This window comes from Capricornis sumatraensis, chromosome 3 (genome assembly GCF_032405125.1).
Source record: "Capricornis sumatraensis isolate serow.1 chromosome 3, serow.2, whole genome shotgun sequence".
Classification (NCBI taxonomy): Eukaryota; Metazoa; Chordata; class Mammalia; order Artiodactyla; family Bovidae; genus Capricornis; species Capricornis sumatraensis.
This window is the reverse complement of record NC_091071.1, coordinates 175,535,484-175,547,907: the sequence shown is the minus strand read 5'-3', so window position 1 is coordinate 175,547,907 and position 12,424 is coordinate 175,535,484. Positions and strand designations below refer to the sequence as shown.

Here is a 12,424-nt window from a genome sequence, read left to right as displayed (position 1 = left end):
GAGGTCCCGAGGAGGCTGCAGTCAGGTGGAGGCCCAGGAGGAGCCGGTCTGGGGGCAGAGGCAACAGCCTGACGTGAGGACCGGTCACGGGGCTGGACGCACGCACAATGGGAGCCCTGCTTTGCTCACTGCCAGGACTCTGCTGCACGTGCGCGTGCGCGCATGCACACACGCACACATCTCACACACACACACACACACACACATCACACGGCACACTGACACCGGGCTCCCTGTACTGTGGGTGGCTGAGGCATCGGCATCTGCTGTCCGTGACGGTGCCTCTGATGGAAGTTGTCCTGCATGTGACTGGGCTGGGGCTGCCAGTGCCCTGGATATGGAGCCAGACATGCCTGGCCTGCATCTCAGCTCTCCCACATGGTTGCAGTGTGACCCTGCAACCCCCGCCCCCTCTCTGAGCCTCAAGTTCTCTCTTCTGACCCGAGCTGGTAATTCCCACCTGGCTGGGTTCTTGGAAGGTTGAACAAAAAGCTCCCGGTGTGTAGTCGGTGCTCCAGTCATTGAGCTTCTCCCCTTCCCTCTTCACAGTGGTCCTCCTGTTGACAGCTGTGTGACCCTGGCTGAGTTACTTAACTTTTCTGTGCAGTGGGAGCAGTGATTGCCCGTACCGTGTGCTGTGAGGATTAGACGAGGGAAGGCCTGGAAAGCGCTTAGTGCCTGGCACCCTTGTTATCGCTTCTCCTTCTAGCTAACATTTACTTTGGGTGTTTAATATGGGCCAAGCCCTGGGTCTTTGTCTTGCTGTTTGTTGTGAAATTCGTTCTGATGATAGCCCAGTGATACAGGTACGCACTGTGATGGTTGCCGTTGGACCCGTGAGAAAACTGAGGCCCAGAAATGGCAAGTGACGTGCCCGAGGTCACAAAGCCAGCAAGCGATGGGGGCTCTGCTCAGCCGTGCATCCCTTGGTTGAGACCCTCACCTCTGCAGGCCCATATTTTCTGCCCGAGGTGCAGGGTGCATTCCTGCCCTCCCAGAGTCAGCAGGGATATCAAATGCAGGAGTGCAAGGAGCCTCCATCAGCTGGAAGGTTCCCTGGGAATGTGGGGAGCGCTGTTATTGTGGGCCTGGGGCAGTGAGACCTGTCTCTGGGAGTATCCATGCCCTTCCTGTTCCGACGGGAGCCAGGCATTTGAGAAACCAGACACACGCCATCGGGGATACTGCTTGTGTTGGCTGCCACCCAGAAGGTTACTAGTTCATGGCCCATTTCTCTGAAGTCCAGAGCCGCCTCAGCACCCCCAGCTTGCAGGGCCTGTGTGGGCCGTCTGTGGAATGGAGGTTTCTTCTCCTCAGGGAAAGCTGCCAGGGCACGTGGCGCAGTGGGGGCAGGCGGGGAGGGCAGCAACGGTGGTCCAGGGTCCTGCAAGAGGGCCGGCCAAAGTGGGGGATGGTGGGGGAGGAGGGGTGTGTCCAGGGCTGGAGACGGGCCTCCAACCGAGGTCCGCCCCTCCCCCCAACCCCGCACACCCTGGGTGGTCCCCTCTGCCGGACAGGCCTCCTGTGATCAAAGACTCGGACTCAGCCGCTCGGTGTGACCTGGGGCAAGTCATCTCACCTGTCTTTGATGAAGTCGGGGTAAGAAGCCCTCCCGCAGGGGCTGAGGTGCACATTCAGGAAGAGCGTATCGTGAGTGTGAGTCGTGTGAGTCAAATGGTAGCTGTGTCTATTCCATTAATCCACACACACATCACGTACACATTGCAGGTAGGAAAGATGTGGTTTGTTTCTAGCCTTACTGATTGCTCTAGGAGTTTACACTTGGCCCCGGGAGACAGGAACATCCACAAGCGATGTTATTTCTTGACTTGGTCGCTTTCCGGCTGTGTGATCTTGGATAAGGTGCTTAACCTCTCTGTGCTTATGTTTTGTTACCTGGAAGTGGGGTGTATGGCATCACCGACTCAATGCACATGAGTTTGAGCAAGCTCCGGGAGTTAGTGATGGACAGGGAGGCCTGGTGTGCTGCAGTCCACGGGGTCGCAAAGAGTCGGACACGACTGAGTGACTGAACTGAACCGAAGCTGGGTGTAATCATAGTGCCTACCTAGTAAGCTGTTGTGGAGACTGGATGAATTAATATAGGTGAAGTGCTCAGAACGATGTCTGGCACACAGTAAGAGCTATGAAAAGATATGCTATTTTTATCACAGATGTAATGACCAAGTATGTAAAATAAGGATTTTTCTAGAATAGGCTCAATTTGAAATGTTCTTTTCAGTTGACAGGAACCACTAACGTTTGGAATTCCAAGACACTGGCATCCATGCTGTGCCTCACAGACTGCCCTGTGCTTCCCATAATAGTGCCGGAAGTCTTAGCTGGTGGCCTGTTCCTTCTGTTGACTGCTGTGTGGCCCTGGGGAGGTTACACACCCTCTCTGTGCCTTTTGTTTCTTGTCCGCTGTGAGAGTAAGCATGGGACAGCTGTCTCCTGGCACCAGAGGGGCTCCCGCTGCAAGAGTGCTGAGTAAGATGCCCGAGGGCAAGAGACGGCAAACACCTCGGATGTAAAACACTTCCCCCTTCCCCACGCCACTCAGCTCCCAGGCTTGGCCCCAAACAAAGTGGCTTGGGAACATGTCCTTCCCGTGGGAGGGGGGAGCCTGTGTGGGAGCATCCCGGACCCTCCTCTGCCCAGGCGCCTAGGCACGGCGTCTCTGAGCTCTGCCCTCTCCCTCCCCCACTTCCCTGCTGCCAGCTCGCCTCTCTCCAGTTGAACCTTGACTGGCTTCAGTCCTTTGCCCGCGGAGCCAGTGTGTGGCACCTAGACTGGGCCAGGTGCCCCAGAGAGCCACAGAAAACCCTCCAGCTCTAGAACTCAGACCCTTGAGGCTTTTGGTTCCAGCTCTGCTGTGTGGCCTTGGGCGAGCGGCAGACCATCTGAGCTTCAGAGTCCTCATCTGTGAAAGGTCAACAAGAGGCATGTAAATCAGGTGGGGCCTGTCGAGCACCTGCTCTTGACCCTGCTGACCTCAGGGAGCAAAGCCCTCTGTGCGGTCTGTCCTGGCTGACTTTGTCCTCTGTCACCAACGGACCTCTATATGCCACATTGCTACCTCCTTGCCTTTGCGTTTTTGGGTTCCCCTGTATGGAGCGCTCGCTCTCTCTATTCATTTTAACCCCACCATCCATCCAGCCTGGCTCTCCTCCTCCCCACTCCATGGAAGCTTCCCCACTGACCCAAGGTGGTCCTGCTTCTTCCTTCTTCAGGAGGAAAAGGAAGTGGCAGGCCACCAGCTGGGTGGTTTGTCTGTGAGAGAGAGACAGACAGACGGATCTGGCCCTCAGGACACGAGGCACCCCTTGACTCTAGGAACCGGAACCTCCATATCTTAACTAACTCCTCCCCCGGCTGGAGGTGCCCAGCAGCCAGGCAGGCTTTTCAGCTTCTGGAGTCTTGGAGCGAGAAAGACCTCCTGGACCTCCCAGGCGGGCAGGTCTGTGGTGTGCCCAGGGGGAATGACCTCCGGCTGAGTGGGCAGGGAAGGGTCTGTCCGTTCTCGGTGCCAGCCTCTCGCCGGCCCGCTCGCCTCCAGGTCCGTCCCTGAGCTGCCCAGTGGCCGCGGCTGCCGGGCGACTCACTGCCCGCTCGCCGCATCCCGGGCTCTGTTTCAAGCCTTCCTGTGCGCTAACTCATGCAACCCTTACAGTGGCCCTATGGCTCCTGTTGTCTCCCACTTTGCCGACGAGACTCCTGAGGCTCCAGGGGTGGGCTCACTGGCCCTGAGTGGCCCCCACCCTGGCTTGAGAAGAGGGATCTGAACCTGGAGCCCTGGCTCCAGGGCTCGCTTCCTGCTGCCGAGCCGCCTCCTCCATCATTCAGCATTGACCTGCGACCCTCCCACCCACCTACCCACATTCCTGCCCGGCCGGCCAGCTGTGCGCTGAGCTCTGCCAGCCGCGGGGCGGCCGCCATCCACAGAACAAGATCCCTGCTCGCTAGGAGCTCACCCCGTGGTGAGGAGCGACCACCCGTGGGTCTCTAAGACTCTGATATACGTGCTCCAGGTCTTGAGCACCCGGCTTCTAGGGCAGGAGCTGTAACTGCCGTCAGGTCCTGGGCGGGGTGCTGGGCAGCCCAGCAGAGCTGAGGTCGAGGGGGGAAGGGTGATGGGAGGACTTCATTGGGTGGACAGCAGGGAACATTCGAGACCTATTTCAGACCAGGGAACGCAGTGTGCAGAGGGGCTGAGGCTGGAGGTGCCTGGGTTGGGGCGGGTGGAGGTGGTGGTGGAGAGACAGCTGGCATCTTATTACAGCTCTGAGGGTGCCACGGCTTGGCAGCAGGCAAGGCTGACACCAAGCCTCCCCAGGCAGTCCCGTGTCTGTTTTCTGCCAAGATGGGGTGCTGTCAGCAGCGGCTAGAGGTCTCACTCTATCCCAGCACCTGGCCTGCCACCCTCCCAAGGAAGTCTGTCCTTGGGTCTGACCTGCGGCCCACTCTGACCACCACACATTCCTTCCAGAGCCCTTCACCCGGAGGCCGCTTTATGGCAACAACCGTAAATAACTTCCGTCCTGAATGAATAAACTCCCAGCCAGCAAGGCTTGCCAGAGACGCGGGGCTTGGCTGCGAGAGCGATTCCGTGTCCCCTCTCTCTGACCCTGCAGCTGAAATGTTCCTAGGCTTATCTTCAGTGGCTCCCTCTCTCCAGGCAGCTGCTGCAGCCCCGTCTGGTGGTGCCAGACCCCCTCTAGCTCCCATCCCATTCCCCACACCGCCCCTGCCCCGCCCCCGGAAGCACCGGGAACATTTAGGCCTTCTCTTTGGCCACAGTTCCTTGAAAAAGCCAAGAAGGCCCAGCTGACAGCCCAGAGGCACTGGCTGGTTCTGACTGATCTCGGTGCATGTCTATGGGGAGGAGGAGCTGGGAGACCCAGGGTAAGTCTTTTATCTTCTTTAGGCCTTAGTCTTCCCATCTGGGCAATGGGATCATCTCTAAGGCAATGTTTCTCAAACTAATCTGCTCGTGGGATGACTTGCCGGGCTCTGCCCTGGGAGATTCTGAGTAGGTTTGAGGTGGGGGTGGGGGCTAAGAATTAATTAGGTGCGGGGGGAGGTTGTCATGTCTCTTTAATTTCTTTAAAAATTTGAATGCAGCCACCCCCAGGACGCCTTTTCTTTCCCAATGTTTCCTTAACTCAAATATCGACAGACCTTTCTCACCTAACAATTCAGGCAAGGTGGGGGTTATTGGCCCCTGGATGAATTTTTACGTGTTTATACACTTAACCCCCCAGAATACTGTAAAGAATACTTCCATCACCCCATAAAGTTCCCTCATACACTTGCCAGGCTATGCACCTCCCTGGGTACCATTTGGAAACAGGACTTTTCCTGCAATCACCCAGAGTGATTTTTGTGGTCTGGGACACTTGGGAAGATCTGGTCAAAGAACCCTTCCCAGCCCAGACATTGTTGAACTGTGACCTCTAGACTGGGGGCTCCCAAGGACAAATAACTGCCCGCACCAAGCACTGCTAGGGAGCGCACAGTGACACTCCTGAGGCCTCATATTGATTTATTAGGCTGGTGAATAGGGGAGCTATAAGGGGTATCTCGGGCTTTGGAGCTCAGTGGGGGTGGGGAGCGCTCCTGGGTGAGCTGCGGTGGGAGGAGTCTGGAACAGGGGTGACCCCTGGGTAGGGCCCATGTGGAGCCCTGTGAAGGCCTGGCTCTGCACCTCCCATCGGTGTAACCCTGGATCCTCCTCACCACGGTCCCCTGGGCCTTTTTTCCCTCACCTGGAAAGGGGGGTGATTGTATCTAGCTCTCAGTTAATAAGGATTAAAGTAAGATCAGGTATGGGCTTCCCAGGTGGTGCAGGGGTAAAGAATCCTCCTGCCAGTGCAGGAGATGCGCGAGGGGCGGGTCCATCCCCTGGGTTGGGAAGATGCGGGAGGGGCGGGTCCTCCCCTGAGTTGGGAAGATGCGGGAGGGGCGGGTCCATCCCCTGGGTTGGGAAGATGCGGGAGGGGCGGGTCCTCCCCTGAGTTGGGAAGATGCGGGAGGGGCGGGTCCATCCCCTGGGTTGGGAAGATGCGGGAGGGGCGGGTCCATCCCCTGGGTTGGGAAGATGCGGGAGGGGCGGGTCCATCCCCTGGGCTGGGAAGATGCGGGAGGGGCGGGTCCTCCCCTGGGTTGGGAAGATGCGGGAGCGGGGTTCATTCCCTGGGTGGGAAGCTAACCTGGACTAGGAGGTGACAACCTACTCCAGTACTGCTGGCTTCCCTGCTGGCTCAGACAGTGAAGAATCTGCCTGCCGTCTGAGAGACCCAGGTTCAATTCCTGGGCTGGAAAGATCCCCTGGAGAAGGGAATGGCAACCCACTCCAGTATTCTTGCCTGGAGAATCCCATGGACAGGGGAGCCTGGCGGGCCATAGTTCATGGGGTCACAGAGAGTCGGACACGACTGAGTGCACACAGGCGAGACGAGGTACGTCACATTTCAGTGCCTGGCCTGCCTCTGGGGTCTCCTAACTGGGAGCGAGACGTCAGGAGAAGGCAGCAGCTCTCTGATGCGGGAGCTGACCAGCATCGGGCAGCTGGGGGGTGATGGAGCTGGGACTTGAACCGGGCTTGCTGGCTGCGTGACAGCTCAGAACGGCCTTCCTGATAAGCCTCATTTTCCCGCATCTACCCTGCCTATATCATTAGGGTGTGGTGAGGATCTGATGCAAAGTGAAAAAGATTTAAGGGAGTAATGCGATGGGTTTCCTGTTTTCATAGTGAGCCCAGTGGGCTTTCTGTCGCCAGGAGAAGGGTCCCTCCCTTGGCACCAAGAGGGTAAAAGCATCTCCCCCCACCAACCTTGGGTGCTTTGCTCCGTGGGATCTGAGGTGTCCCAGGAGGCTGGACGTATAATTGGAAAAGGCCTGGTCTCTCAGGCACCCAGGCCCCGTGGGTGTGCAGCGCCTTCACCTCTCTGGACCTCAGCTTCTGAATCTATAAGCCGGGAACTATAATCACCATCCTGACTTGAGAGGTTGTCGGAAGCCAAAGGAAAATGAAGGGCTTCCCTTGTAGCTTAGTTGGTAAAGAATCTGCCTACAATGCAGGAGACCCGGGTTTGATTCCTGGGTTGAGAAGATCCCCTGGAGAAGGAAATGGCAACCCACCCCTATTCTTGCTTGAAGAATCCCATGAACTGTAGCCTGCCAGCCTCCTCTGTGCATGGGATCGCAAGAGTCGGACACAACTTAGCAACCAAACCACCACCACCAAAGAAAAATGAAAAGGGAGTTGGGGACGCTTGGGAAGCAGGAAAGGCCCCTCTAGGCAGGTGGCGGTTTCGCGCCCTCCAGCCTGTGTGTGCTGCCTCTCTGGTGATGGCTGGGTTTGCACCCCTGGCTGAGGCTTGACTGAAGCCTCCTTGCCGCCCTGCAGGGCTGGTACAATCCCAGACCTGAAGCAGTGCTGGGGTTGGGGTTACAGCTGTGTTGGCCAGTAGATCCGGGTTCAAATTCCGACTCCATCATTACACCTCTGAGCATCTGTTTTTCCTTCATCTGGAAGTGCTCAGTAAGAACAGTTGCTCTCATTCTGGACGTGGGCTCACCTCTCTGGCTGATTCAGAGCAGACACAGGTTCCTGGGCGTGGAAATGGGTTGGAGCGGCAGCTAGTGCTGGGAAACGATTGTGCAATTTGTCCCTCCCCCGTGGCCTTTTCCCCTTTGACCAGTGGGTTTGCCTTCTGGGTCTATGAGTCTGTTTCTGTCTTGTGGGCGGGTTCGTTGGTACTGTTGTTTTGAATCCCACTTGTAGGCAGTGTTGGATGGTGTTTGTCTGTATCTGACTTGCTTTGCTTGATATGATTGTCCCTGGGTCCATCTGCGTTGCTGTGAATGGCACGGTTTCATTTTTTTTTATGGCTGAGTAATATTCCTCTGTGTGTGCGTGTGTGTGTGTGTGTGTGTGTGTGTGTGTGTGTACCACATTTTCTTTATCCATTCATCTGTTGATGGACATTTGGGTTGCTACCATGTCTTGGCTCTATATTTCTTTTAAGTTTTTAGGAATTCTCTTTTGGCAAAGCAGAATCATCCAATACATTAGTGTTTAAAAAAAAAGAAAAAAGATCATGACGCCAGGTAGGGGTTCCTTTCCTTCTGTGCTTTTATCCCACAAGGTGCCCAGCACAATGACGGACACATAGTAGGTGCTTTTCCTATCCTAGCTGGTCAAGAATCTCCAGGAAAACAGAAGGTGTCTGTCCTGTTCCCCACTGAGTCCTTAGTACCTTGAATAGAGCCGGGTACCCAGCAGGTGCTCAGTAATGTTTGGGCGTGAAGGAGGAAGGGCCAGGCCTCAAGTGGGGGTGGACTAGCCTGGGGGAGGAGAGCCTCAGGGATTGTCCCTCCTCCCGTTTCACCCCTCCTGGGCTAATCCCCAAAGATTAACCCCAAGGAGCAAAGCCAGGTCAGGGCCACTGACCCAGGGCTTTGGAGCAGGTGTCCAGGGCTCGTGTGACTGAGTGTTCCTGGTTGTGGTGGCTGCTCCGTGGGGCCCTCTTGGCTCAAGATGGCCCTGCTGTCCCCCACCCTGGACCTGGTCCTCACAGCGGTCCTCAGCCTCCTCCTCCTGGTGCTGACCTTGGCCTTGGTCTGCTTCTTCACCCGTCTGGCCCGGCCCCTCAGGTAGGGCTTGCCCCAGGCTGACTCCCGCCCTGCCAGAGATTCTGCCCTAGATTCGTGTGGCTTCTGTTTGCTCTTGTGGGGGGGAAGGGTGGGCACTGGTCGCTCTCCCTCTCCGTGGTGGGGAAACCGAGGCCCCAAGAGGTTGAGTCCGCTGGAGGTTGAATTGCGCTTGGCCAAGGACTAGCTGAGAGCCTTTGCTCAGGGTCCTGAACCATAAAACGGGATCTAACAGCACTTGTTAAGTGGGAACACAGATATACACTGTTGTTAGCACAGGGCTGGATCCGAGTGCCCAAGAAGCGCTAGTGATTTGTATCAGTCCTGTTACTCTGTCGTTTATCCTGGACCTTCTGAGGCCCGATCCAGGGCTGGCTTTCTGCCCAGCTTCAAGGGGCTCCAGGGCCCTCTGTCCCAGGATGCTGAGTCAGTTCTTAGGGCCAAAGCCCAGCCTCCACTTCCTCCCCTAACCTACCAAGTAGCTGCTCCTCCTGCAGGGCCGAGCCCAGCCAGGGCTTCTGCACGCTTGCTGTGCATAATCAGGGCACGTAGCTGGGAGCCTGGCAGAGATGGTCTGGCTGGGAGGTGGGGGGCGGGGGTGGTGGGGGGGCTGGCACACATCCCGAGGCTCCATTCTGAACTGGTAGAGCGCTGGCAGAGGGTGGTGGGCAGCCGGGGTCCCTGCAGCCCCAGACGGAGCCCCACGGAGCCCATCACCCAGGGCCACCCACCCGGAAGCGGACTTGGAGCCTCTGAGTCCGGGTGGGGGCCGAGAGGAGGCGCCAACGAGGGCGACTGGCCCTGGGGTTTCCTAGGAGACCCTGGCTTCCTAGATTCTTGCCTCCTCTCCTTCCCAGGCTGAGGCAATGGGGAAAGGCACCTGTTTGTCTTCAGAACAGACCTTTCTCAAAGCCACAGCCTTGGGGCCAAAATTCAGAGCATTCCACCCTGAATCATGGGACTTTGCATCTTAGCATTTACAGAGCCAGTTCTGTGTGCACGGGTTGGGAGTCAGCAACGGGGAAGAGGTGGGTCTTCACTCACAGAGCATCAGGCCAGCAGAGGAAAGAGACAAGAAGAGCCAGGCAGGGCCGGCTGAGCCTTGGAGAGCTCCTGGGGCCTCCTTCACTTTCTTTTTTCCTCATTGATGTGTGTGCTGTGGACCTGTGGTGCAGACGGTTGAGTAAGTCCTATTCCTCAATGTATGGGCTTCTATCATGAGCTCAGGTTTTGTTTTATTTGTTCATATTCCCTTCATCCCTGCTCCCCAGTACCAGTCCCAACCGTTCTCCAAATGTCTGCATGCCAGTATGCTTTAAACTTCAGAGTTGGACATGGCTTATCGACTAAACACCAACAACCATCATTAAGAGTCACGATATATACTCCCGGGTCGGCTTCCGTCACTCAACCTCACCTTCACAGGAGGCATCCCTGTTGATGTATATTCTTCTCAATTATTGGTTCTCTTTGTTGTGTCGATTTCCTCCTCGTGAACCCATACAATGCATCTATCCGTCTCACCAAAGATGGACAGAGTTTTGAGGCCATTATGAACAGGGCTGATGTGAATGTTCTTACATATGTCTTTTGGTGAACACATGTGCATTTTTGTTGAGGCTCAATGGGCCAGAGGGCGTATGTATGGTGTCCCCTTGATGGATGCCATCAGTTTACCGCAGCGGTTGTACCAATCTATGCCTACCAGCGGTGAACAGATACTCTGGTAATCCCAATCCCTTGCCAACACTTGGACTTTTCTGCACACAAAAAGGGAGGATTTGGGGGTGATTCCTCCCTACCTCCAGCTCTTAGACCACTGAGTTTCGACTGCTGTAAATGGATACTGTACCAAGCACTGGAGCACAAACAAATAAGGCAAGGTCCCCGCTCTTAGAAGCGCTCCGTGTGGTGGGTGACAAGGACCAGGAAGGAATTACTTTCAAAATAGAAGGTACAAGTAACACAGCATTGTAAAGCAACTATACTCCTATAAAAATCAAAAGCAAAACAGAAAAAAGCAGAGAAGCACAGGCTATGATTGTCTTGATACTGTATATCAATTTAACTACTTGTTTTTTCTGATGTTACAATAGACTCTAGTAATGTTTGGAAACTAAAGTAGACTTAAAGCATTAACAGTCATCTGAAATCCCACCACGCAGAGTTAAGTGCTGTTAGATGGAGGACATTTCCTTTCAGCCCCGGAGCTTCCCTTGCTGCGCTGCCTCCCCTGCTCTGCCCCAGCACAGGCTATCCGGCTGGATGACATGTCTGAGGCACGCTGGGTGCTCTGTGGGACGGAGAGCTGGTGAGCCCTGTCTGTGGGCGCCGGAATGCCCCAGGCACCTTTTACTGATTCATTTAGTTTGGCCGCACTGAGGGGCATGTGGGATCGAGATCAAACCCATGTCCCCTGTAGCGGGAGCGCAGAGTCCTGACCACCGGACTGCCGGGGAATTGCCCCCATGCGCCTTTATAGGCTTGAATCAAGAATCAAGATCCCTTTTCCAGGAGTAGGGTGGTTTCTTATGTCACATCCCACTGTTGTGGTAGAATGTTGTGCTGTTTCCCATAACAAATGAAATAATCATTTTTATCTTGGTTTTGGTGAAAATAGTAACATTATTTTCCAGTGCAACTCTTGCCGTTTAAAATTTCTCATCTTCCAGTAACATGTATACGCAACAGGGTTAGTACATTTCTCAACAGTTAGTACACTGCTCAGAAATAGTTATTTACAATCTTACTACCCGTAGAAAACCACAGTGAACATTCCGGTGTGTCTCCTTTCAGTCCTTTTTAAAAAATAACATTTTAAAAAAATTATAAAGGTAACATCTCAACACAGAAGGAAAATTTGGAAAAACAACAATGAAAAAATAATCAGTCATCTAAAATGTCACTGTCCAAAATTATCACACTTGTAAGCCAATCTTGTCCTATATGTCGCTTGTATAGTTTTTATATCTCTTGCCATAAATGACAAGCTGTAGAAGAGATCATTGCAAATATCGTTGTCCTATAAGAGCAAATGTAGGTGTCCCTATGAGAAAAGGTGGACTCTCTGTTTTATCTCTGACGTACTTGGGACATGGGTAATTCAAGGCTGAAGATGGATGTTCCAGAACAGAGCTTCTCACAGAAGTGTCTGTGAGTCAGCAGCCGCAGCAGCATCTGGGAGCTTGTTAGAAATGCAATCGGGGTCTCCGGGCCAGGGTTGGAGGTACTGGAATCTGTTTCAACAAGCCCTCTGGAAAATTCTGATGCATCCTGAAGCTTGAGAAGCACTATGCAGAAAAGCTAAACTCTGATGGCTTCTGGGCTTCAGATGGGTTGAAAGTGAGCCTTCACTTGAGGAATGAGAAGGGACCAGCTGGCAGCACAGAACTCATTCATGCCTCTAGAGCTCTTTGTATGGTTAAGCTTCCTGAGGGAGGGACCACTCTGATTTGGCATCCTAATGCCTAGCCTCCTGTAATAAGTGGGAAATGAATGAGTCAACAAACAAATAAGTGAATGAACAAATGACCTCTGGAGCTGTGACTTTCATGCCTTTCTTTTTTTTTTAATTTCTAGGATTGGAACATCAATTAACTGCTGACCACTGGCAGCCCACCTTTCCCACCCACATCCATCACACCTCTGGGCTCCAGAGAGAAAGCAGCTCTTGGAGTACGCCATGATTTCACCATTCTTAGTGCTGGCTATTGGTACCTGTCTTGCCAGCTCCTTAGTGCCAGGTAGGACTGGGGGCAAGGGTGGA

General features: G+C 54.5%; 1 protein-coding gene across 4 annotated transcripts in view; it reads left to right on the top strand.

The window, feature by feature from the left end:
- Positions 1 to 12,424, top strand: part of ALPL (alkaline phosphatase, biomineralization associated) — a 65,039-nt gene that overhangs the window by 31,762 nt on the left and 20,853 nt on the right. Inside the window, exons 1-2 of one of the 4 annotated variants that reach the window (XM_068967341.1) lie at positions 2,809 to 2,956; positions 12,238 to 12,401. In XM_068967341.1, the coding sequence (XP_068823442.1) occupies positions 12,341 to 12,401 (61 nt within the window). In that variant the 5' untranslated portion in view covers positions 2,809 to 2,956; positions 12,238 to 12,340. Of the gene's footprint in view, positions 1 to 2,808; positions 2,957 to 3,444; positions 3,461 to 8,461; positions 8,662 to 12,237; positions 12,402 to 12,424 lie in introns of those variants that run through there. The other 3 variants (XM_068967343.1, XM_068967342.1, XM_068967340.1) reach the window with 3 other exon arrangements.